The sequence below is a fragment of the Oncorhynchus nerka genome, linkage group LG9a (genome assembly GCF_034236695.1).
Source record: "Oncorhynchus nerka isolate Pitt River linkage group LG9a, Oner_Uvic_2.0, whole genome shotgun sequence".
NCBI classification, from domain to species: Eukaryota; Metazoa; Chordata; class Actinopteri; order Salmoniformes; family Salmonidae; genus Oncorhynchus; species Oncorhynchus nerka.
This window is the reverse complement of record NC_088404.1, coordinates 27,123,828-27,151,566: the sequence shown is the minus strand read 5'-3', so window position 1 is coordinate 27,151,566 and position 27,739 is coordinate 27,123,828. Positions and strand designations below refer to the sequence as shown.

At 43.3% G+C, this 27,739-nt stretch overlaps 1 protein-coding gene across 1 annotated transcript in view; it reads right to left on the bottom strand.

The window, feature by feature from the left end:
* Positions 1-1,467: 1,467 nt before the first annotated feature.
* LOC115134127 (guanine nucleotide-binding protein G(i) subunit alpha-1) overlaps positions 1,468-27,739 on the bottom strand; it is a 70,851-nt gene continuing 44,579 nt past the window's right edge. Inside the window, exons 5-9 of the mRNA XM_029667793.1 lie at positions 18,845-18,973; positions 18,487-18,616; positions 8,162-8,315; positions 7,716-7,907; positions 1,468-2,516 (exon numbers count right to left, since the gene is read on the bottom strand). Coding sequence (XP_029523653.1) covers positions 7,717-7,907; positions 8,162-8,315; positions 18,487-18,616; positions 18,845-18,973 — 604 coding nt within the window. The 3' untranslated portion in view covers positions 1,468-2,516; position 7,716. The remainder of the gene's footprint in view (positions 2,517-7,715; positions 7,908-8,161; positions 8,316-18,486; positions 18,617-18,844; positions 18,974-27,739) is intronic.

The window sequence follows — 27,739 nt, the reverse complement described above, 5'->3', positions numbered from 1 at the left end:
TGATGTTCCTCGGCGTACACATCACAGACAAACTGAATTGGTCCACCCACACAGACAGCATTGTGAAGAAGGCGCAGCACAATCGAGAGCATCCTGTCGGGCTGTATCACCGCCTGGTACGGCAACTGCTCCGCCCACAACCGCAAGGCTCTCCAGAGGGTAGTGAGGTCTGCACAACGCATCACCGGGGGCAAACTACCTGCCCTCCAGGACACCTACACCACCCGATGTCACAGGAAGGCCATAAAGATCATCAAGGACAACAACCACCCGAGCCACTGCCTGTTCACCCCGCTATCATCCAGAAGGCAAGGTCAGTACAGGTGCATCAAAGCTGGGACCGAGAGACTGAAAAACAGCTTCTATCTCAAGGCCATCAGACTGTTAAACAGCCACCACTAACATTGAGTGGCTGCTGCCAACACACTGACTCAACTCCAGCCACTTTAATAATGGGAATTGATGGGAAATTATGTAAAATATATCACTAGCCACTTTAAACAATGCTACCTAATATAATGTTTACATACCCTACATTATTCATCTCATATGTATATACTGTACTCTATATCATCTACTGCATCCTTATGTAATACATGTATCACTAGCCACTTTAACTATGCCACTTTGTTTACATACTCATCTCATATGTATATGCTGCACTCAATACCATCTACTGTATCTTGCCTATGCCGCTCTGTACCATCACTCACTCATATCTTTATGTACATATTCTTTATCCCCTTACACTTGTGTCTATAAGGTAGTGGTTTTGGAATTGTTAGCTAGATTACTTGTTGGTTATTACCGCATTGTCGGAACTAGAAGCACAAGCATTTCGCTACACTCGCATTAACATCTGCTAACCATGTGTATGTGACAAATAAAATTTGATTTAGAGGGTGCTGTGAGCCAACTATTCAACTACACAGACAGATTGAGGTGTGCTGAGCCTGCCATCGGCTGCATTTAGACAGACAGCCCAATTCTGATATGTTTCCTCTCACGAATTGGTCTTTTGACCAATCAGATCAGCTTTGAAAATTATGTGATGTGAAAAGATCAGATGTGATTGGTCAAAAGACCAATATCAAAATTGGGCTGCCTGTCTAGACAGTCCATCATGACCTAGAATGAGTTGTGAATACACGTCATGAATAAATGTTACTACTTAAACCTTTAATATGCATGTCTTATTAGTTTAAGTTACCACATGTATTGTCCATTGCAAATTAGATGAACCTCCAGTCAGTCCATTGTCATGGATACCTGGAGTGATGTCACAGGTAAGGACAAGACAGTGTGAGTTTAACCTGTTTTGTCAGGTGAACAATGCTTGGGTGTATAAGCACGTGTAAAACCACATGTATGCATGAGTGTTTGTGCGTGTTGGCATGTAGTGTCAAGGGTGGCAGAAAAATACAAATATTAGTCCAAAATCATCACAAGAAAGAAATTGAGGCCATCATTGTTGAAGGATGTCGTCGTTTCACCACAGCATTTATTTTATTAGCAAAATAATGGAAATTAGTCCACTATTAGTCCCCATCCAATGGAAACAGAAGGGTTGGGGGTTAGGGGGATATGTAACCTGAAACCATTATGAAACTTATCGTCAACATCATAACAGTGCAAATACACCCATTCACCTCCCTTTGTCCCCCTCGTCTGCTACAAGGCTGTAGTTGTCATCCTCTTTTCAAAGTTTCTCTTTAAAATAATGATTTGGTGTAGGAATGTTACCATCCGCAATGTCACACCAACCATGTGACGTCACATTAAATATACATTTGCCTTTTTGGTACATGTTCCAGAAAACAAGACTGAAAGAGGATGACAAGTAAAAAGAGTCCCTTTGTATTTATATCCACACATTCATGCATGCTACTCACTCACTCAAGCATACAGTCATGCAGCAAAGGCACTCACACACAGTCATGCACAAAGACACACACACAGCTCTCAGTATGTAAGAGTGAGTTGGTCTATTGAGAGCAAGTTGGTCTTAATTGGTCTATTCCATCATTTCCATGGATACAATAATTCTGGGATGTCAGTCATGGAAACCATATTTGGAACCAAATAGAGATAATATTTGGGGAGGGTGGTGTAATTAATTATAACATCTAAATACATCTATTACAATTTAGCTAACAAAAACAAACACACTGCAACTAAGGCATGCAAAGGCACAAGTACCTACAAATAGAAAAAAAGTGTCCATTCCTCTCCTAGAATAAGAAGAAACAAAATGCAAAGGCCCCCCTTTAAAAAAATAAAACCTTGACCTCTTAAAACAAAAACATTTTAAAAACAGTGAAAAACTCCAGCCTTAGTGACAGTTGTACAAATATTTTACACAAACGTTTTCTACAAGGCATTTTAAACCCTTTCAGAGATCAACATAAGGTAAGAGGTTAAAAGAGACGTCCTTTACAAAGTGTCCATGATCCGCCCCCCTCCAGTCACAGACGTCCCCAAGAAAGTCACTGAGCGCACTCTGGCCACCACACTGCCTGTACAGAAAGAGGGTAAAACAAAATGTTTTAGATAACACCTCTGATATGCTAGGTACCTTGTCATAATGCCGATACAATCCCTTCAGACATACACACCAGGTTTGGGGGGGGTTTATTTGGGTATCTGGGCAATTGAGCATCTGTCCAGGCCTGACTCCAGAAAGTCTTAAGGTCCCGAACAGTTATTCCGATTTCCACGTAAAATAGCCTTTTGAGTGACAAAATATTTTTCCCAATAAAAATGCTCATTTTATTATTATTTTTATGACTTTCTCGTATGTCAAATTACCAGGAAGTCTGAAAAGAAAGACTGAGTGGGCGGGGAGCTAAAAGGCTGAGTGGGTGGAGAGCTCACCTTCTCTGACAGTTCTTTGAAAACACCTATGGTGAGCAGTATTGCAGTGAGATTATTTCAAGCAAATTTGCTGATACACAAAGCAACAAACATTACAATTGCATACATCATCCAATCCTGTCATACATCACATAAGGTTTAACACATGATTTGTTTATCCAACTGTTTGGTTATTCTAACAGCATCAATATAGACAAAATGTTGGCTATATCATTTTGCTAGGTAGCCCAAATGGAATTGTCAGCACTGTTTATCATGCTAGCTAGCTCATCTTGGACAATTTTAGTTGAACATTTGCAGGGTGAAGTCAGGGTACATGACATATATACAGTATATTGACTGTCAGACAATATTAAGATACCGATTATTGGAGGACCAAAAAAGCCGATACCGATTAAAATCGGTCAATAAATTTAAAAACAAATTGTAATAATGACAATTACAACAATACTGAATTAACACTTATTTTAACTTAACATAATACATCAATAAAATCAATTTAGCCTCAAGTAAATAATGAAACATGTTCAATTTGGTTTAAATAATGCAAAAACAAAAGGAGAAGAAAGTAAAAGTGCAATATGTGCTATGTAAGAAAGCTAACGTTTCAGTTCCTTGCTCAGAACATGAGAACATATGAAAGCTGGTGGTTCTTCAATATTCCCAGGTAAGAAGATTTAGGTTGTAGTTATTATAGGAATTATAGGACTATTTCACTCTATACCATTTGTATTTCATTAACCTTTGACTATTGGATGTTCTTATAGGCACTTTAGTATTGCCAGTGTAACAGTATAGCTTCCGTCCCCCTCCTCGTTCCTCCCTGAGCTCAAACCAGCAACACAACAACAGCCACCATCGAAGCAGCATTACCCATGCAGAGCAAGGGAAACAACCACCCCAAGGCTCAGAGCGAGTGACGTTTGAAATGCTATTAGCGCGCGCTAACTAGCTAGCCATTTCACTTCGGTTACACCAGCCTCATCTCGGGAGTTGATAGGCTTGAAGTCATAAACAGCGCAATGCTTGACGCACAACGAAGAGCTGCTGGCAAAACGCACTAAAGTGCAGTTGAATGAATGTTTACGCGCCTGCTTCCGTCTACCACCGCTCAGTCAGATACTTAGATACGTGTATGCTCAGTCAGATTATATGCAACGCAGGGTATGCTAGATAATATCTAGTAATATCATCAACCATGTGTTGTTAACTAGTGATCGATTGATTGTTTTTTATAAGATAAGTTTAATCCTAGCTAGCAACTTACCCTGCCTTAATGCATTCGCGTAACAGGCAGTCTCCATGTGGAGTGAAACGAGAGAGAGGCAGGTCGTTATTTTGTTGGACTAGTTAACTGTAAGGTTGCAAGATTGGATCCCCCGAGCTGACAAGGTGAAAATCTGTCGTTCTGCCCCTGAACAAGGCAGTTAACCCACCGTTCCTAGGCCGTCATTGAAAATAAGAATGTGTTCTTAACTGACTTGCCTAGTTAAATAAAAGGTATAAAAAAAACATATATATATATATATATAAATAAATAAAAATCGGCGCCCAAAACTACCGATTTCCGATTGTTATGAAAACTTGAAATCGGCCATTCCGATTAATCGGTCGACCTCTAATCATAACTATCAATTATGTCAAGAAGTTTATAGGAGTCTCCCGTTTTACATGTCTCATGATGTAATGACATGACAAATGAGTCAGAGTTTTGAGAAACCCTTCCCCCGCTTTTGTTCCATGCAGGCTGAAGACCTAGCTAGCCAGTAACTAGCGAACACCTGACACAGATGAAAGTGGAATCCTAAAAGTATTCATGGTGCAGCGGTCTAAGACACTGCATCGCAGTGCTCGATGCATTACTACAGACCCGGGTTTGATCCCAGGCTGTGTCGCAGCCGGCCACGACCGGAAGACTCATGAGGCGGCGCACAATCGGCTCAGCGTTGTCTGAATTAGGGGAGGGTTTGGCCAGCCAGGTTGTCCTTGTCCCATCGCACTCTAGCGATGGCGGGCGCAGTGCATGCAGACTTCGGTCGCCAGTGTACTGTGTATCCTCTGAGAAATTGGTGCGGCTGGCTTCCGGGTTAAGCGAGCAGGGTGTCAAGAAGCAGTGCGGCTTGGCAGGGTCGTGTTTTGGAGGACTTATGGCTTTCGACCTTTGCCTCTCCCTAGTCCGTACGGGATTTACAGCGATGGGACAAGACTATCTATTGGATAACACGAAATTGGGGAGAAAAAGGGGGTAAAAAGTACAACAATGTGTTGTTACATCCTGAATTCTAAATGGAATACATTGTATTTTTTTCTCACCCATTACTGGAAATGTTCCAGTACATATGTGCCCATTAGACACTTTGTAGTAGTCAGCAGGATAAGTGCACTCTGTGTGTGTGTGTCTAGGTCATTAGACGACCCCATTGGACATGCACCTGTCTGGGGAGTGGGCATGTCTATTTATTTTTGTACCATTGATATGGCATGTTTCTATGCCCTAATGTGAAACCAAACTACAAGTTGTGCAAGGCAAAAAGATAATGGTGGCTAAATCATTAACATAAAGAAGAGTTATTATGTGTGAGACGTAAGGATGAAACCTGTATAAAGTGTGTGCCAAGGCTGGAAAGGGAGTTACTTCATGAACCAGCTTGGCTTGTAATACTTTATAAATTAATTAATAGAGGACTGCTCAGACAAGAAAATCAATTTGTGGTTACTGCTTTATAAATTAGTTGTAAATTGAGGTGGCTCTCTGCAAAATCCCCGGATGTTTTGGAATTACTGAACATTACGCGCCAATGTAAACTCAGATTTTTGGATATAAATATGAACTTTACCGAACAAAACATACATGTATTGTGTAACATACATGAGTGTCATCTGATGAAGATCATCAACGGTTAGTGATTAATTTTCTCTCTATTTCTGCTTTTTGTGACTCCTCTCTTTGGCTGGAAAAATGACTGTTTTTCTGTGACTTGGCTCTGACCTAACAATCGTTTGGTTTGCTTTCGTCGTAAAGCCTTTTTGAAATCGGACACTGTGGCTGGATTTACAACAAGTGTATCTTTAAAATGGTGTAAAATACATGTATGTTTGAGGAATTTTAATTATGGGATTTCTGTTTTTTTAAATTTGGCGCCCTGTAGTTTCACTGGCTGTTGATGAGGTGGGACGCTACCGTCCCATGTACCCTAGAGAGGTTAATACTTATGTTTTGTATTTCTCATTGCTTTGCAAGTCTTGAGCTATCACTCTCTTGGGAACCAGAAGGAGAAAGTGGAGAAACTAAAAGCAGCACAGCTGAAGTGAAGGAAGTCACCAGCTTCAGCTGGAATGACATTCTGTTGTGTGATGAGAGATAGAAATAAGATTGTTCTATGATCACACCATAAAGAGGCCATAAGTCTCTGAGTTTTTAAACCTCACGGAAAGAAGGTGAAAACCTGAATCAAGACGAGAGGTTCCCCGTCCGGTGATCCCAGGGGACCAGGTCTACATCCGAGTGTTCCGGAGAAGTGGAACAAGCCAAGGCGAGAGGGTTCCTACAAGGTGGTCCTAGCAACACGAATAGGTGGAAGGAAGCACCACGTGGTAACATCTAAACCACTGCACCAAAGCTCCAGGGGTGATCGAACGACCATTGAGCCCAGAGGAAACGGAAGGAGAAGATGCTAATACACCTTATCACAGACATTAAATTCTAACTGTTTTAAAGTCACCATTGGCCTCATGGGAATATCATTGAGCAGTTTCCTTCCTTTCTGGCAACTGAGTTAGGAAGGACACCTGTATCTTTGTAGTGACTGGGTGTATTGATACACCATCTAAAGTGTAATTAATAGCATCACCATGCTCAAAGGGCTATTCAATGTCTGCTTTTTTAAAAACCCATCTACCAATAGGTGCCTTTCTTTGCGAGGCATTGGAAAACCTCCCTGGTCTTCGTGGTTGAATCTGTGTTTGAAATTCACTGCTCGACTGAGGGACTTTACAGGCAATTCTGTGTGGGGTACAGAAAAAGTCATTCAAAAATTATGTTAAAACACTATTATTTCACACAGAAAGTCCATGCAACTTATGTGACTTGTTAAGCAAATTTGACTCAAGACATTTCCGCTGTATATTTGTTAATTTGTACAAATTCCTAAAAACATCATTCCACTTTGACATTATGGGGTATGTGTGTGTTGACCAGTGACACAAAATCTAAATGTAATTCAGGCTATAGTAACAAAATAAGGAAAAAGTCAAGAGGTGTGAATACTTTCTGAAGGTACTTTAGATGAGTAGAGGAAACCTTATAATTATATTTACTGACACGCTGAAGTCAAATTTTGAAACCAATACACTAGCTACTAGCTATGTAAACCAAGCCTCTTTGCGAACACGCCTTCTGCGATGTTGGTTACAAGGCGGTTCTTATTCCAAGTGTTTGACATGGGGTAGGGAACCAGTAACTTTATGATCAAACTTTATCAGTGTAGAAGCAACAGTAATTGTTCATACTTTGATCTGGTGTCTTCCAAGTATCATCAGCAGGGTAGCCTAGTGGTTAGAGCATTGGACTAGTAACCGGAAGGTTGCAAGTTCAAATCCCCGAGCTGACAAGATGCAAAATCTGTCGTTCTGCCCCTGAACAGGCAGTTAACCCACTGTTCCTAGGCTGTCATTGAAAATAAGAATGTGTTCTTTACTGCTATTAAAAACTGGTTAACAAAGTAAGTAGAGCAGTAAAAATAAATATTTTGTCATACCCGTGGTATACGGTCTGATATATCGCTTTCAGCCAATCAGCATTCAGGGCCGAAACACCCAGTTAATAATTATGTTTTGCCTACCCTAGAAGAGGCCACAGTCCTTCAGGTTGTTCTTGATGATGACATCGGTGACTGCATCGAAGACAAACTGCACATTCTTGGTGTCGGTGGCACAGGTGAAGTGGGTGTAGATCTCCTTGGTGTCCTTCCTCTTGTTCAGGTCCTCAAACTGACACTGGATGTAGGCCGCCGCCTCCTCGTACGTGTTGGAACCTGGGAGAGACGGGGCAAGGAGAGAGGGATGTACTGTCTGTTTTTCCTTAACCATTAGGAGTTCCTGAGATGTTAAACACTTTTCCAGGTGTTGCAAGATCTAATAATCTGCACAACGCGACTGCAATTAAGACAACTTGGAACGCGCTGTGTGTTCGAGTCGATTGACCCGAGCAAGACTTCTGATTCACCAGAATTTGGAATTCAAGATGATTTGTAGATAGGGTAACAGATGGTGTGTGTGTGTCTCTTACCTGCGTACTCCGGGTAACAGATAGTGAGAGGACTCTTCTTGATCTTCTCCTCGAACAGATCCTTCTTGTTGAGGAAGAGGATAATGGAGGTGTCTGTGAACCACTTGTTGTTGCAGATGGAGTCAAACAGCTTCATGCTCTCATGCATCCGGTTCTGAGGGACAGAAAGACAACCACACAATGCTTTTAGTTACATGTTCAGTGATCCCAGATCTGTTTGAACCGACTTGCCGGGAAAATGACCATTGTATTGGCAAGACAGCACAAACAGATCTGGGACCAGGCAGGCTAGTCTAGGCTTGGATGGTGTACCGTATACAGTGGCTTGCGAAAGTATTCACCCCCCTTGGCATTTTTCCTGTTTTATTTCCGTGCAACCTGGAATTAGAATTGATTTTTTGGGGGTCTATATCATTTGATTTACACAACATGCCAACCACTTTGAAGATGCAAAATATTTTTGGGTGAAACCAGCAAGAAATAAGACAAAAAATAAACAGAAAACTTGAGCGTGCATAACTATTCACCCCCCCACAGTCAATACTTTGTAGAGACACCTTTTGCAGCAATTACAGCTGCAAGTCTCTTGGGGTATGTCTTTATAAGCTTGGCACATCTAGCCACTGGGATTTTTGCCCATTCTTCAAGGCAAAACTTCTCCAGCTCCTTCAAGTTGGATGGGTTCCACTGGTGTACAGCAATCTTTAAGTCATACCACAGATTCTCAATTAGATTGAGGTCTGGGCTTTGACCAGGCCATTCCAAGACGTTTAAATGTTTCTCCTTAAACCACTCGAATGTTGCTTTAGCAGTATGTTTAGGGTCATTGTCCTGCTGGAAGGTGAACCTCCGTCCCAGTCTCAAATCTCTGAAAGATTGAAACAGGTTACCTCAAGAATTTCCCTGTATTTAGCGCAATCCATCATTCCTTCAATTCTGACCAGTTTCCCAGTCCCTACCGATGAAAAACATCCCCAACAACATGATGCTGTCACCACCATGCTTCACCGTGGGGATGGTGTTCTCGGGGTGATGAGAGGTGTTGGGTTTGAGCCAGACAGTGTTTTCCTTGATGGCCAAAAAGCTCAATTTGCCTCATCTGACCAGAGTACCTTCTTCCATATGTTTGGGGAGTCTCCAACATGCCTTTCGGAAAACACCAAACGTGTTTGCTTATTTTTTTCTTTAGGCAATGGCTTTCCAGCCACTCTTCCGTAAAGCCCAGCTCTGTGGAGTGTACGGTTTAAAGTGGTCTTCTGGACAGATACTCCAATTTCCTCTGTGGAGCTTTGCAGCTCCTTCAGGGTTATCTTTGGCCTCTTTGTTGCCTCTCTGATTAATGCCCTCCTTCCCTGGTCTGTGAGTTTTGGTGGGCTGCCGTCTCTTGGCAGGTTTGTTGTGGTGCCACATTCTTTCCACTTTTTAATAATGGATTTAATGGTGCTCCGTGGGATGTTCAAAGTTTCTGATATTTTTTTATAACCCAACCCTGATCTGCACTTCTCCACAACTTTGTCCCTGACCTCTTTGGTGAGCTCCTTGGTCTTCATGGTGTCACTTGCTTGGTGGTGCCCCTTGCTTAATGGTGTTGCAGACTCTGGGGCCTTTCAGAACAGGTGTATATATACTGAGATCATGTGACACTTAAATTAAGTCCACCTGTGTGCAATCTAACTAATTATGTGACTTCTGAATTGATTGCACCAGATCTCATTTAGGGGCTTCATAGCTAAGAGGGTGAATACATACCCACGCACCACTTTCCCGTTTTTATATTTTTTAAATATTTTTTTAAAAACAAGTTATTTTTTTTCACCAATTTGGACTATTTTGGGTATGTCCATCATATGAAATCCAAATAAAAAACTGCAACAAAATAGCTAAAATGCCAAGGGGATGAATACTTAAAAGCAATGTATACCATATACCTGGGTATTTTGATTATATATTTTTTTCTTCTTCAAAACAATTTCTTTGAAGTTTATTAATACATTTTTAGTTACTTTAAGATAATACCTGCAGTCAATTTGTGCAATAAATTAGGAGATTACTTTAGTTATTTTATTTTTTATTTCACCTTTATTTAATTAACTAGACAAGTCAGTTAAGAACAAATTCTTATTTACAACGACAGCATACCGGGGGAACAGTTGGTTAACTGACTTGTCACAACTTGCAGACTTGTTTACGTGTTGCTGTGCGTTTTGTTGCCAACCTTACTTTGCTACCTGACAACTTTACAGTTTTTACTTTTTAATTACCGTTTATATTTTTTCCCCTCACTCAAATTTTTTTTCATTCAACTTTTTCACTCCGGACGCTTTATCTGGACGTGGTTAGTCAGGACCTCCAACAGCCGAAGTTAAGAAGTAACATTAACATGATGCCTTCTAATTGCAGTCGCTGTACTCATAATATACAGGAGAACGATCGCCTTACGGCGAAGATAGCTGTGTTGCAAGCCCAGCTTCAGACGCAATCGTTAGCTTAGTGGAGTCTGCCACTAGCACAGTCAGTGTAGTCAGCTCAGCTATCCCCATTGAGACCGTGTCTGTGCCTCGACCTGGGTTGGGCAAAACTAAACATGGCGGTGTTCGCCTTAGCAATTTCACTAGGATAAAGACTTCAATTATTATTGTCATTATTGAAAGAGATCGTAATACCTCACATCTCAAAATAGGGCTACTTAATGTTAGATCCCTTACTTCAAAGGCAATTATAGTCAATGAACTAATCACTGATCATAATAATGATGTGATTGGCCTGACTGAAACATGGCTTAAGCCTGATGAATTTACTGTGTTAAATGAGGCCTCAGCTCCTGGCTACACTAGTGACCATATTCCCCGTGCATCCCGCAAAGGCGGAGGTGTTGCTAACATTTATGATCGCAAATTTCAATTTTCAAAAAAAAAAAGACGTTTTTGTCTTTTGAGCTTCTAGTCATTAAATCTATGCAGCCTACGCAATCACTTTTTATAGCTACTGTTTACAGGCCTCCTGGGCCATATACAGCGTTCCTCATTGAGTTCCCTGAATTCCTATCGAACCTTGTAGTCATAGCAGATAATATTCACATTTTTGGTGACTTTAATATTCACATGGAAAAGTCCACAGACCCACTCCAAAAGGCTTTCGGAGCCAACATCGACTCAGGGGTTTTTGTCCAACATGTCTCTGGACCTACTCACTGTCACAGTCATACTCTGGACCTAGTTTTGTCCCATGGAATAAATGTTGTGGATTTTAATGTTTTTCCTCATAATCCTGGACTATCGGACCACCATTTTATTAGTTTTGCAATTGCAACAAATAATCTGCTCAGACCGCAACCAAGGAGCATCAAAAGTCGTGCTATAAATTCGCAGACAACACAAAGATTCCTTGATGCCCTTCCAGACTCCCTCTGCCTACCCAAGGACGTCAGAGGACAAAAATCTGAGGAACTCAATTTAACCTTGCGCAATACCCTAGATGCAGTTGCACCCCTAAAAATTAAAAACATTTCTAATAAGAAACTAGCTCCCTGGTGTACAGCAAATACCCGAGCTCTGAAGCAAGCTTCCAGAATATTGGAACGGAAATGGAGCCACACCAAACTGGAAATCTTCCGACTAGCTTGGAAAGACAGTACCGTGCAGTATCGAAGAGCCCTTACTGCCGCTCGATCGTCCTATTTTTCCAACGTAATTGAGGAAAATAAGAACAATCAGAAAATCCTTTTTGATACTGTCGCAAAGCTAACTAAAAAGCAGCAATACCCAAGTGAGGATGGCTTTCACTTCAGCAGTAATAAATTAATGAACTTCTTTGAGGAAAAGATCATGATATTAGAAAGCAAATTACGGACTCCTCTTTAAATCTGCGTATTCCTTCAAAGCTCAGTTGTCCTGAGTCTGCACAACTCTGCCAGGACCTAGGATCAAGAGAGACAAGTGTTTTAGTACTATATCTCTTGACACAATGATGAAAATAATCATGGCCTCTAAACCTTCAAGCTGGATACTGGACCCTATTCCAACTAAACTACTGAAAGAGCTGCTTCCTGTGCTTGGCCCTCCTATGTTCTCTGTATCACGGAGGCGCTCCGCACTGCTAAAGCTAACTCTCTCTCCTCTGCTCTCATCCTTCTAGACCTATCGGCTGCCTTCGATACTGTGAACCATCAGATCCTCCTCTCCACCCTCTCCGAGTTGGGCATCTCCGGCGCGGCCCACGCTTGGATTGCGTCCTACCTGACAGGTCGCTCCTACCAGGTGGCGTGGCGAGAATCCGTCTCCACACCACGTGCTCTCACCACTGGTGTCCCCCAGGGCTCTGTTCTAGGCCCTCTCCTATTCTCGCTATACACCAAGTCACTTGGCTCTGTCATAACCTCACATGGTCTCTCCTATCATTGCTATGCAGACGACACACAATTAATCTTCTCCTTTCCCCCTTCTGATGACCAGGTGGCGAATCGCATCTCTGCATGTCTGGCAGACATATCAGTGTGGATGACGGATCACCACCTCAAGCTGAACCTCGGCAAGACGGAGCTGCTCTTCCTCCCGGGGAAGGACTGCCCGTTCCATGATCTCGCCATCACGGTTGACAACTCCATTGTGTCCTCCTCCCAGAGCGCTAAGAACCTTGGCGTGATCCTGGACAACACCCTGTCGTTCTCAACTAACATCAAGGCGGTGGCCCGTTCCTGTAGGTTCATGCTCTACAACATCCGCAGAGTACGACCCTGCCTCACACAGGAAGCGGCGCAGGTCCTAATCCAGGCACTTGTCATCTCCCGTCTGGATTACTGCAACTCGCTGTTGGCTGGGCTCCCTGCCTGTGCCATTAAACCCCTACAACTCATCCAGAACGCCGCAGCCCGTCTGGTGTTCAACCTTCCCAAGTTCTCTCACGTCACCCCGCTCCTCCGCTCTCTCCACTGGCTTCCAGTTGAAGCTCGCATCCGCTACAAGACCATGGTGCTTGCCTACGGAGCTGTGAGGGGAACGGCACCTCAGTACCTCCAGGCTCTGATCAGGCCCTACACCCAAACAAGGGCACTGCGTTCATCCACCTCTGGCCTGCTCGCCTCCCTACCACTGAGGAAGTACAGTTCCCGCTCAGCCCAGTCAAAACTGTTCGCTGCTCTGGCCCCCCAATGGTGGAACAAACTCCCTCACGACGCCAGGACAGCGGAGTCAATCACCACCTTCCGGAGACACCTGAAACCCCACCTCTTTAAGGAATACCTAGGATAGGATAAAGTAATCCCTCTCACCCCCCTAAAAGATTTAGATGCACTACTGTTCCACTGGATGTCATAAGGTGAATGCACCAATTTGTAAGTCGCTCTGGATAAGAGCGTCTGCTAAATGACTTAAATGTTAAATGTAAATGTATGTTGAACATAATAAATGGCTCTTTATCCACCGAATGTGTACCAAACCCTCTATCATTGTTATTCTAACTTCCGCGACGCATATAAGGCCCTCCCCCGCCCTCCTTTCGGAAAAGCTGACCATGACTCCATTTTGTTGCTCCCAACCTACAGACAGAAACTAAAACAAGAAGCTCCCGCGCTCAGGTCTGTTCAACGCTGGTCCGACCAATCTGATTCCACACTTCAAGACTGCTTCGATCACGTGGATTGGGATATGTTCCGCGTTGAGTCCAACAACAACATTGACGAATACGCTGATTCGGTGAGCGAGTTCATTAGAAAGTGCATTGACGATGTCGTACCCATAGCAACGATTAAAACATTCCCAAACGAGAAACCGTGGATTGATGGCAGCATTCGCGTGAAACTGAAAGCGCAAAACCACCTTTTAACCAGGGCAAGGTGACCGGAATACAAACAGTGTAGCTATTCCCTCCGCAAGGTAATCAAACAAGCTAAGCGTCAATATAGAGACAAAGTAGAGTCGCAATTCAACGGCTCAAACACAAGAGGTATGTGGCAGGGTCTACAGTCAATCACGGATTACAAAAAGAAAACCAGCCCCGTCGCGGACCAGGATGTCTTGCTCCCAGACAGACTAAATAACTTCTTTGCTCGCTTTGAGGACAATACAGTGCCACTGACACAGCCCGCAACCAAAACCTGCGGACTCTCCTTCACTGCAGCCGACGTGAGTAAAACATTTAAACGTGTTAACCCTCGCAAGGCTGCAGGCCCAGACGGCATCCCCAGCCACGTCCTTAGAGCATGTGCAGACCAGCTGGCTGGTGTGTTAACGAACATTCAATCAATCCTTATCCGTCTGCTGTTCCCACATGCTTCAAGAGGGCCACTAATTGTCCCTGTTCCCATGAAAGCTAAGGAAACTGAGCTAAACGACTACCGCCCCGTAGCACTCACTTCCGTCATCATGAAGTGCTTTGAGAGACTAGTCAAGGACCATATCACCTCCACCCTACATGACACCCTAGACCCACTCCAAATTGCTTACCGCCCAAATAGGTCCACAGACGACGCAATCGCAAGCACACTGCCCTAACCCATCTGGACAAGAGGAATACCTATGTGAGAATGCTGTTCATCGACTACAGCTCAGCATTTAACACCATAGTACCCTCCAAACTCATCATCAAGCTCGAGACCCTGGGTCTCGACCCCGCCCTGTGCAACTGGGTACTGGACTTCCTGACGGGCCCCCTCCAGGTGGGGAGGGTAGGTAACAACATCTCCACCCCGCTGATCCTCAACACTGGGGCCCCACAAGGGTGCATTATGAGCCCTCTCCTGTACTCCCTGTTCACCCACGACTGCGTGGCCATGCACACCTCCAACTCAATCATCAAGTTTGCGGACGACACTACAGTGGTAGGCTTGATTAGCAACAACGAGACGGCCTACAGGGAGGATGTGAGGGCCCTCGGAGTGTGGTGTCAGGAAAATAACCTCACACTCAACGTCAACAAAACTAAGGAGATGATTGTGGACTTCAGGAAACAGCAGAGGGAGCACCCCTCTATCCACATCGACGGGACAGTAGTGGAGAGGGTAGTACGTTTTAAGTTCCTCTGCGTACACATCACGGACAAACTTAATTGGTCCACCCACACAGACAGCGTTGTGAAGAAGGCGCAGGTGTGCCTCTTCAACCTCAGGAGGCTGAATAAATTTGGCTTGTCACCAAAAGCACTCACAAACTTCTACAGATGCACAATCGAGAGCATCCTGTCGGGCTGTATCACCGCCTGGTATGGCAACTGCTCCGCCCACAACTGTAAGGCTCTCCAGAGGGAGAGCTCAAAGCCATCAGACTGTTAAACAGCCACCACTAACATTGAGTGGCTGCTGCCAACACACTGACTCAACTCCAGCCACTTTAATAATGGAATTGATGGAAATTGATGTAAAAATATATCACTAGCCACTTTAAACAATGCTACTTAATATAATGTTTACGTACCCTACATTACTCATCTCATATGTATATACTGTACTCGATACCATCTACTGCATCTTGCCTATACAGTTCTCTACCATCACTCATTCATATATCTTTATGTACATATTCTTTATCCCTTTACACTTGTGTGTATAAGATAGTAGTTTTGGAATTGTTAGGTTAGATTACTCCTTGGTTATTACTGCATCGTCGGTACTAGAAACACAAGCATTTCGCTACACTCGCATTAACATCTGCTAACCATGTGTATGTGACAAATAAAATTTGATTTGAACTCACTAAAAGTGGCAGTAATAAAGCATCTCTTGAAAAAGCCAAACCTTGACCCAGGAAATATTTAAAAAACAATCGGCCTATATCGAATCTTCCATTCCTCTCAATTTTTTGAAAAGGCTGTTGTGCAGCAACTCACTGCCTTCCTGAAGACAAATATTGTAAATGAAATGCTCCAGTCTTGTTTTAGACCCCATCATAGCACTGAGACTGCACTTGTGAAGGTGGTAAATTACCTTTTAATGGCATCAGACAGAGGCTCTGCATCTGTCCTCGTGCTCCTAGATCTTAGTGCTGCTTTTGATACCATCAATCACCACATTCTTTTGGAGAGATTGGAAACCCAAATTGGTCTACACGGACAAGTTCTGGCCTGGTTTAGATCTTATCTGTCGGAAAGATATCAGTTTGTCTCTGTGAATGGTTTGTCCTCTGACAAATCAACTGTAAATTTCGGTGTTCCTCAAGGTTCCGTTTTAGGACCACTATTGTTTTCACTATATATTTTACCTCTTGGGGATGTCATTCGAAACATAATGTTAACTTTCACTGCTATGCGGATGACACACAGCTGTACATTTAAATGAAACATGGTGAAGCCACAAAATTGCCCTCGCTAGAAGCCTGTGCTTCAGACATAAGGAAGTGGATGGCTGCAAACTTTCTACTTTTAAACAACTCGGACAAAACAGAGATGATTGTTCTAGGTCCCAAGAAACAAAGAGATCTTCTGTTGAATCTGACAATTAATCTTAATGGTTGTACAGTCGTCTCAAATAAAACTGAAGGACCTCAGCGTTACTCTGGGCCCTGATCTCTCTGAACATATCAAGACTCTTTCAAGGACAGCTTTTTTTTTTTTACATCTACATAAAAAAAAAAATCAGAAATTTCTGTCCAAAAATGATGCAGAAAAATTAATCCATGCTTTTGTTACTTCTAGGTTAGACTACTGCAATGCTCTACTTTCCGGCTACCCGGATAAAGCACTAAATAAACTTCAGTTAGTGCTAAATACGGCTGCTAGAATCCTGACTAGAACCTAAACATTTGATCATATTACTCCAGTGCTAGCCTCCCTACACTGGCTTCCTGTCAAGGCAAGGGCTGATTTCAAGGTTTTACTGCTAACCTACAAAGCATTACATGGGCCTATCTCTCTGATTTGGTCCTGCCGTACATACCTACACGTACGCTACGGTCACAAGACGCAGGCCTCCTAACTGTCCCTAGAATTTCTAAGCAAACAGCTGGAGGCAGGGTTCTCTCCTATAGAGCTCCATTTTTATGGAATGGTCTGCCTACCCATGTGAGAGGCGCAAACTCGGTCTAAACCTTTATGTCTTTACTGAAGACTCATCTCTTCAGTGGGTCATATGATTGAGTGTAGTCTGGCCCAGGAGTGTGAAGGTGAACGGAAAGGCTCTGGAGCAACGAACCGCCCTTGCTGTCTCTGCCTGGCCGGTTCCCCTCTTTCCACTGGGATTCTCTGCCTCCAACCCTATTACAGGGGCTGAGTCACTTGCTTACTGGTGCTCTTCCATGCCGTCCCTAGGAGGGGTGCGTCACTTGAGTGGGTTGAGTCACTGATGTGATCTTCCTGTCTGGGTTGGCCCCCCCCTCTTGGGTTGTGCCGTGGCGGAGATGTTTGTGGGCTATACTCGGCCTTGTCTCAGGATGGTAAGTTGGTGGTTGAATATATCCCTCGAGTGGTGTGGGGGCTGTGCTTTGGCAAAGTGGGTGGGGTTATATCCTTACTGTTTGGCCCTGTCCGGGGGTATCATCGGATGGGGCCACAGTGTCTCCTGACCCCTCCTGTCTCAGCCTCCAGTATTTATGCTGCAGTAGTTTGTGTGTCGGGGGGCTAGGGTCAGTTTATTATATCTGGAGTATTTCTCCGGTCTAATCCAGTGTGAATTTAAGTATGCTCTCTCCAATTCTCTCTTTCTTTCTCTCTCTCGGAGGACCTGAGCCCTAGGACCATGCCTCAGGACTACCTGGCATGATGACTCCTTGCTATCCCCAGTCCACCTGGCCGTGCTGCTGCTCCAGTTTCAACTGTTCTGCCTGCGGCTATGGAATCCTGACCTGTTCACTGGACATGCTACCTGTCCCAGACCTATTATTTGACCATGCTGGTCATTTATGAACATTTGAACATCTTGGCCATGTTCTGTTATAATCTCCACCCGGCACAGCCAGAAGAGGGCTGGCCACCTCTCATAGCCTGGTTCCTCTCTAGGTTTCTTCCAAGGTTTTGGCCTTTCCTAGCCAACGTGCTTCAACACCTGCATTGCTTGCTGTTTGGGGTTTTAGGCTGAGTTTCTGTACAGCACTTTGAGATATCAGCTGATGTACGAAGGGCTATATAAATACATTTGATTTGATTTATTCAGGGGCAGAACGACACATTTTTACCTTGGAAGCTCAGGGATTTGATCCAGCAACCTTTAGTTTACTTGCCCAATGCTCCTACCCGCCAGTAAGGGATGACAAACGTGCAAAGCATGAGAGAGTGTAGGAGGGGGATGAGGAAAGGAAGAAAATGAACAAGGATGACAGAGGGAGAGTGCACAATAACAATGACTGATGCGCAGGGGCTGAGAGAGAGAGATAGAATGAGGGCGAGGGAGGGATGAATCTCACCATCTCCTCGTCCTCGGCCAGCACCAGGTCGTAGTCACTCAGCGCCACACAGAAGATGATGGCAGTGACTCCCTCAAAGCAGTGGATCCACTTCTTCCTCTCTGACCTCTGACCCCCCACATCAAACATCCTGGGGAGAAAATATAAATACAGACTTAGCATGAACGCGCAAACACACATGAAAACTCAAAGTATTTTCAAACATCACACTACTCATTAACACTACAGCCAGCAAACTTCAGACCTGAATTGAACACTCTTGACTATAGAGGGTGACACACACCCAGAGGGTGTTGTGAGTTGGCTTAGACTATTGAGATAGACCCTTAGAGTGGGTACACTAGAGACTGTGTCTCACTTGAAGTGGAGGTCTTTGAAGGTGAAGTGCGTCTCCACAATGCCGGTGGTCTTCACCCTGGTCCTCAGCACATCCTGCTGGGTGGGTACGTACGCTCCGTGGGCTATCCTATCCAGGTCATTCAGATAACTGAGAGAGAAAAGGCGGAAGGAGAGAGTGGGAGTAAGATGAGGGGGGGATAGGGAGGTCTGTCTGTAGTAGTTGTATGAAGGATGTTTGTGTACTCTGAAGCAGGAGTGTGTGCGCAAGGTTCTCCCCAAAGAATGTAAGAGGGGCACACCGACTCCTTGTGGACTTGGCTGCGCCACCATGTAAAAATCTACCCTCTGAAAAAGATAGTGTCCGAAAGTGCCCTGCATTTCGAATATACAGTACCAGTCAAAAGTTTGGACACACCTACTCATTCAAGGGTTTTCCTTTATTTTTTTACTATTTTCTACATTGTATAATAATAGTGAAGACATCAAAACTATGAAATAACATATGGAATCAAGTAGTACCCAAAGTGTTAACCAAAACAAAATATATTTTATATTTGAGATTCTTCATAGTAGCCACCCTTTGCCTTGGTGACATAGTCACCGGAGTCACAGGATGCACCGGAGCTCAATTTCGAATCTCATAGCAAAGGGTCTGAATGCGTATGTAAATAAGGTATCTTTCTTTGTAAATGTGCAAAAATGTCTACAAACCTGTTTTTGCTTTGTAATTATGGGGTATTGTGTGTAGATTTGAGTAAAAAAAAGTATTTAATCCATTTTAGAATAAGGCTGTAATGTAATGAAATGTGGAAAAAGTCAAGGGATCTGAATATTTTTCAAATGCACTGTATATAAACAAATGTATGTGGACACCCCTTCAAATGAGTGGATTTTGATATTTCAGTCACACCCATTGCTGACAGGTGTATAACAATTGAGCACACAGCCATGCAATCTCCATAGACAAACTTTGGCAGTAGAATTACCTTACTGAAGCGCAAATCCAAAATGTTAATCCAAAATGGTGTTTGATGGAGTCGAGGGCTCTGTGCAGGCCAGACAAGTTCTTCCACACCGATCGAGACAAAACATTCCTGTATGGACCTCGCTTTGTGCAAATGGGCATTGTCATACTGAAACAGGAAAGGACCTTGCCCAAACTGTTGCCACAAAGTCGGAAGCACAGAATCGTCTAGAATGTCATTGTATGCTGTAGCGTTAAGATTCCCCTTCACTGGAACTAAGGGGCCTAGTCCGAACCATGAAAAACAGCCCCAGACCATTATGTACACTACCATTCAAACATTTGTGGTCACTTTGAAATGTGTTTTTCTTTCAAAAACAAGGACATTATTTGTCCATTAAAATAACAAATTGATCAGAAATATAGTGTATACATAGTTAATGTTGTAAATGACAATTGTAGCTGGAAATGGCAGATTTTATATGGAATATCTACAGAGGCCTATTATCAGCAACCATCACTCCTGTGTTCCAATGGCACGTTGTGTTAGCTAACCCAAGTTCATAATAAAAAAAAGGCTAATTGATCATTTGAAAACCTTTTTGCAATTATGTTAGCACAGCTGAAAGACACCTCAAGTCCTCAACTGGCAACTTCATTAAATAGTACCCGCAAAACACCAGTCTCAACGTCAACAGTGAAGAGGCGAACCTGGGATGCTGGTCGGCTTCAATAAGTGCATCGACGAAGTCACCTCACAGTGACCGTACGTACATATCCCAACCAGATGCCATGGATGAAAGGCAACATTCACACCGAGCTAAAGGCTAGAGCTGCCGCTTTCAAGGAGCGGGACACTAATCTGGAAGCTAATAAGAAATCCCACTATGCCCTCAGACAAACCATCAAACAGGCAAAGCGTCAATACAGGTTTAAGAACAAAACTTCACCAGTTCTGACGTTCATCGGATTTGGCAGTGCTTGCAAATTATTATGGACTACAAATGGAAACCCAGCCACGTGCATCCCAGTGACGTAAGCCTACAAGACGAGCTAAATGCCTTTTATGCTTGATCCGAGGCAAGCAACACTGAAGCACGCATGAGAGCAAAAGATCTAACGGACGACTGTGTGATCACGCTCTCCGCAGCCGATGGAAGCAAGACCTTTAAACTGGTCAACATTCACAAGGCCGCAGGGCCAGATGGATTACCAGGATGTGTACTCGGAGCATGCGCGGACCAACTGGCAAGTGCCTACACTGACATGTCCAACCTCTCCCTGACGGAGTCTAATACCAACATGTTTCAAGCAGACCACCATAGTCCCTGTGCCCAAGGAAGTAAAGGTAACCAGCCGAAATGACTACCACCCCGTAGCACTCGTGTCGGTAGCCAGCCAAGGCTGGTCATGGCTCACATCAACACCATTATCCCAGAAACCCTAGGCCCACTTCAATTCGCATACCGCCCCAACAGATCCACAGCTAACACAATCTCAATCGTACTCCACACTGCCCTTTTCCACATGGACAAAAGGAACACTTACAGTTGAAGTTGGAAGTTTACATACACTTAGGTTGGAGTCATTAAAACTTGTTTTTCAACCACTCCACAAATTTCTTGTTAACAAACTATAGTTTTGGCAAGTCGGTTAGGACATTTACTTTGTGCATGACACAAGTAATTTTTCCAACAATGGTTTACAGACAGATTATTTCACTGTATCAAAATTCCAGTGGGTCAGATGTTTACATACACTAAGTTGACTAACTTTAAACAACTTAGAAAATTCCAGAAAATTATGTCATGGCTTCAGAAGCTTCTGATTGGCTAATTGGCATCATTTGAGTTAACTGGAGGTGTACCTGTGGATGTATTTCAAGGCCTACCTTCAAACTCAGTGCCTCTTTGCTTGACATCATGGAAAAATAAAAAGGAATCAGCCAAAAAATGTTTTTTTTTGTAGACCACTTGTCTGGTTCATTATTGGTTACAAGTCCAATGCTCTAACCACTAAGCTACCTGCCACGCCAACGAGGTCTACACCCGTTGTATTCAGCGCATTTTTGATTGGATTAGTTCTCTTTATTTCCCCACCTTTATTTAACCAGGTAGGCCAGTTGAGAACAAGTCCTCACTGCGAGCTGGCCAAGATAAAGCAAAGCAGTGCAACAAAAACAACAGAGTTACACAAACAAACGTACAGTCAAAAACAAAATAGAAAAATCTATGTACAGAGTGTACAAAATGTAAAAGATTAGGAGGTAAGGCAAAAAATAGGCCATAGAGGTGAAATAATTACAATTTAGCATTAACACTAGAGTGTGCAGATGATGATGTGCAAGTAGAGATACTGGGGTGCAGTAAAAATCAATATGGGGTTGAGGTAGTTGGGTGTGCTATTTACAGATTGGCTGTGTACAGGTACAGGGATCGGTAAGCTGCTCTGATAGCTGATGCTTAAAGTTAGAGAGGGAGATATAAGACTCCAGCTTCAGTGATTTTTGGAATTCGTTCCAGTTATTGGCAGCAGAGAACTGGAAGGAAAGGCAGCCAAAATAGGTGTTGGGTTTGGGGATGACCAGTGAAATATATCTGCTGGAGCGCATGCTACGGGTGCGTGTTGAAATGGTGACCAGTGAGCTGAGGTAAGGCGGGGCGTTACCTAGCAAAGACTTCTAGATGACCTGGAGCCCGTGGGTTAGGCAACGACTATGTAGCGAGGGCCAGCCGACCAGAGCATACACGTCGCAGTGGTGGGTAGTACAGTGGGGCAAAAAAGTATTTAGTCAGCCACCAATTGTGCAAGTTCACCCACTTAAAAAGATGAGGCCTGTAATTTTCATCATAGGTACACTTCAACTATGACAGGCAAAATGAGAAGAAAAAAATCCAGAAAATCACATTGTAGGATTTTTAATGAATTTATTTGCAAATTATGGTGGAAAATAAGTATTTGGTCAATAACAAAAGTTTATCTCAATACTTTGTTATATACCCTTTGTTGGCAATGATGGAGGTCAAACGTTTTCTGTAAGTCTTCACACACGGTTGCTGGTATTTTGGCCAATTCCTCCATGCAGATCTCCTCTAGAGCAGTGATGTTTTGGGGCTGTTGCTGGGCGACACGGACTTTCAACTCCCTCCAAAGATTATCTATGGGGTTGAGATCTGGAGACTGGCTAGGCCACTCCAGGACCTTGAAATGCTTCTTACGAAGCCACTCCTTCATTGCCCGGGCGGTGTGTTTGGGATCATTGTCATGCTGAAAGACCCAGCCACGTTTCATCTTCAATGCCCTTGCTGATGGAAGGAGGTTTTCACTCAAAATCTCACGATACATGGCTCCATTCATTCTTTCCTTTACACGGATCAGTCGTCCTGGTCCCTTTGCAGAAAAACAGCCCCAAAGCATGATGTTTCCACCCCCATGCTTCACAGTAGGTATGGTGTTCTTTGGATGCAACTCCGCATTCTTTGTCCTCCAAACACGACGAGTTGAGTTTATACCAAAAAGTTATATTTTGGTTTCATCTGACCATATGACATTCTCCCAATCTTCTTCTGGATCATCCAAATGCTCTCTAGCAAACTTCAGACTGGCCTGGACATGTACTGGCTTAAGCAGGGGGACACGTCTGGCACTGCAGGATTTGAGTCCCTGGCGGCGTAGTGTGTTACTGATGGTAGGCTTTGTTACTTTGGTCCCAGCTCGCTGCAGGTCATTCACTAGGTCCCCCCTTGTGGTTCTGGGATTTTTGCTCACCGTTCTTGTGATCATTTTGACCCCACGGGGTGAGATCTTGCATGGAGCCCCAGATCGAGGGAGATTATCAGTGGTCTTGTATGTCTTCCATTTCCTAATAATTGCTCCCACAGTTGATTTCTTCAAACCAAGCTGCTTACCTATTGCAGATTCAGTCTTCCCAGCCTGGTGCAGGTCTACAATTTTGTTTCTGGTGTCCTTTGACAGCTCTTTGGTCTTGGCCATAGTGGAGTTTGGAGTGTGACTGTTTGAGGTTGTGGACAGGTGTCTTTTATACTGATAACAAGTTCAAACAGGTGCCATTAATACAGGTAACGAGTGGAGGACAGAGGGGCCTCTTAAAGAAGAAATTACAGGTCTGTGAGAGCCAGAAATCTTGCTTGTTTGTAGGTGACCAAATACTTATTTTCCACCATAATTTGCAAATAAATGCATTAAAAATACTACAATGTGATATTCTGAATTTTTTCCCCTGATTTTGTCTGTCATAGTTGAAGTGTACCTATGATGACAATTACAGGCCTCATCTTTTTAAGTGGGAGAACTTGCACAATTGGTGGCTGACTAAATACTTTTTTGCCCCACTGTATATGGGGCTTTGGTGACAAAACGGATGGCACTGTGATAGACTACATCCATTTTGCTGAGTAGAGTGTTGGAGTCTATTTTGTAAATGATGTCGCCAAAGTCAAGGATCGATAGGATAGTCAGTTTTACGAGGGTGTGTTTGGCAGCATGAGTGAAGGAAGCTTTGTTGTGAAATCGGAAGCCGATTCTAAATTTAATTAAGGATTGGAGATGCTTAATTTGAGTTTGGAAGGAGTGTTTACAGTCTAACCAAACACCTAGCTATTCGTAGTTGTCTACATATTCTAAGTCAGAACCGTCCAGAGTAGTGATGCTAGTCGGGCAGGCGGGTGTGAGCAGCAATCTGTTGAAGAGCATGCATTTAGTTTTACTAGCATTTAAAAGCAGTTGGAGGCCACGGAAGGAGTGTTGTATGGCATTGAAGCTTGTTTGGAGGTTTGTTATCACAGTGTCCAAGGAAGGGCCAGATGTATACAGAACGGTGTCGTATGAAGTTTCATATGAAGTGTGTGTGTGTGTGACTGCCTTGCTCAGTTAGCAAGCTAGCCAACTAACAAGCTAGTGCACATTATTAAACCTAACATTTTTTTTATTTTATTCAAGCACAAAACTCTTTAGCTAGATGTAAAATAAGACTTGCTACAGAAGCTTTTAAGGTAAAACAAATCAATTGTTTACTGTAACTCCCGTACTGACTGGGGAGAGCCATGAGTCCTCCGAAACACATCCCCTGCCAAGCCACACTGCTTCTTGACACTGCTTGCGTAACCCAGAAGCCAGCAGGACCATGCATGCACCCAGCCGGCCACAGGAGTCGCTAGAGCGCAATGGGACTAGGCCATCCCGGCCGGCCAAACCCTCCCCTAACCCAGACAATGCTGGGCCAATTGTGCACCACCTCATGGATTTCCCGGTTGCGGCCGGCTTTAGAATAGCCCGGGATCGAACCAGTGGCTTAGACCGCTGCGCTAGTCGGGAGGCCCCAAGTTACAACAATTCTGATGTCAGCTCCCCAATTGGCTGAAAGTCAAGTTGTCGTCCACTGCCGACTGCCGAGCATTGCGATTCTACAAGTAGAAACAGCAGGTTCGTTGTTACAAGGTCGGTATGCAGCAGTAAATATTTCGTTCTCGCAAGATAAATTAATTGCTTCCTATGATAAGTACCTATCGGCAGTCAGATTTTCTGTCTCACACTTAAGGAACGTTCCACACGTTTTTCTTAACAGAACATGGTTTTTCTTTGCCCGAATCAACTTAATTGGCTATTTAAAAAAAAAAGATGTATATACTGTGGAAAATATTTCAATAAAGAACTTAAATAATGTATTTGCACTTAATCACTGTTTGCTACCTTATTTGTTATCATTTAAGGCTTTAGGTTACAGGAAATGGCAGTTACAGGTGTTCATTTACACTTTAGTTTCTCTTATCTTGCATTTGTCAAGTGCAAGTGTTGGTTTAGGAGAGGAGGGTTAGGAAGGGGATTATTTAAGATACTCTTTGAAGAGATAGGGTTTCAGGTGCTTTGGGATGGGAAGGGACTGCTGTCCTAGCTTCAGGGGGAAGCTGGTTCCACCATTGGCGTGCCAGGACTGGGAAGAGCTTGGGCTGAGCGTGAGCTGCCCTCTCGTAGGGGTGGTAGGGCCAAGAGACCAAAGGTGGCAGAACAGAGTGCTCGGGTTGGGGTGTAAGATTTGAGCATAGCCTGAAGGTAGGGAGGGGCAGTTCCTCTTGCTGCCCATAGGCAAGCACCATGGTCTTGTTGTGGATGCGAGCTTCGACTGGAAGCCAATTGAGTGTGCGGAGGAGAGTGACATGGGAGAACTTGGGAAGGTTGAAAACCAGGCGGGCTGCAGTGTTCTGGATAAGTTGCAGGGGTTTGATGGCACAAGCGAGGAGCCAATCCAACAGCGAGATGCAGTAGTCCAGACAGGATGTTGTAGAGCAGGAACCTGCAGGAGCGAGTCATTGCTTTGATGTTTGCAGAGAACGACAGGGTGGTGTCTAAGGTTTTTCCCGGCAAAAAATATATATTGTCGACAGAACGTTCCTTGTTTTTTTGACCAATCGATTTGATTTAAATTTTAAAACTTGGATTTTTCCATATATAAAAAACACACCATTTGTGTTTTAATAAAATAAACTATATGCATTGAGCTCGTTTGATGCTTTACACACACTGATGAAATAAGTCTCAAATGACTCAAGGAGGGAGCCAGAGACCAAGACAACCAGAAGAAAAAAAACTTAACCTGACCCTCTTCCTCTCGGCTTTCGTAGATTCTGCCGTTACGCTCCTGAAGTTGCCGGCAACAGGTTACACGAGGAGTCTGCAACATTTCATGTGGAATGCCAATTTATCTTACCATTTCTACTGATCTGAGTTCCAGTAATAGTTTTTATATGCACATTTTTCACTTGAATTTATAATATCATCTTCATATCTCAAAATCATTGTCAGGTGGTTAATCAATATATAAATGAAAATGATACAAACCTAAAAAGTAACTTCTATTGTCAACTATGTAAAAATAGCCAAAAATGACAAGAAATAAAAACATTGCAGCCTGCGGATAGAATATATCCTAATAAAAATAAATATCCTATAAATCACATTGGCTAATCATGGCCTGTCCGCAACGAACTTGAAACATTGTATCAACTATTAACTTGGGCCTGAGTTTCCAGCGCCAGTGAGCTCGGGATAGACACAGCTGTAGGCAACTTGCGCAAGGGATAAGTAATCAGGTAGGCCTATTTTATGATGTTTCCACTGGATCAGAGCATGACATTTTTCCCCTTTTACGCTGAGTGGTTATTGAAAGGGAGAGAGCTGGAAATATTTTTCAAATACATTGAGGAGCAATTGTCATTCTCAATGGATGTAAAAACAGACTTACTTTGCCTCATACAGCAAGTATGAGCAAAGAAAACACAGCTCATTAGTAGTGGTGCGTTAAGCCAATCAGAAATACTATCAGATCCCCAAATGGGCACATTTATATGCCTACATTTGTGAGCAGGCCATGCAACCTATAGGCCTACTTCTATACGCAATCCTTACTCAACATTGATAGGAGCGCTCCAAACGAAAGACAATGACTAAATTCACAAAAATCATAAATGGAATGAAATAAACCAAAACTTGTTTTCACAAGTGTTAGCATACGTTCTGCAAACAATGTGGCCACTACGACAATGATATTGGTAAAAGACTGGAATAATAATATATTGAATGCATTAACCTCTTCCCTCTACTCGGGACGCTTGCGTCCCAACTAGAGCTCTGGAAATGCAAATGTGCTACGCTAAATGCTAATAGTATTAGTTAAAACTCAAACGTTCATTAAAATACACATGCAGGGTATCGAATTAAAGCTACACTCGTTGTGAATCCAGGCAACAAGTCAGATTTTTAAAATGCTTTTCGGCGAAAGCATGAGAAGCTATTATCTGATAGCATGCAACACCCCAAAAGACCCACAGGGGACGTAAACAAAATAATTAGCATTTCGGCGTTACACAAACCGCACAATAAAATAGAAAACATTCATTACCTTTCACCATCTTCTTTGTTGGCACTCCTAGATGT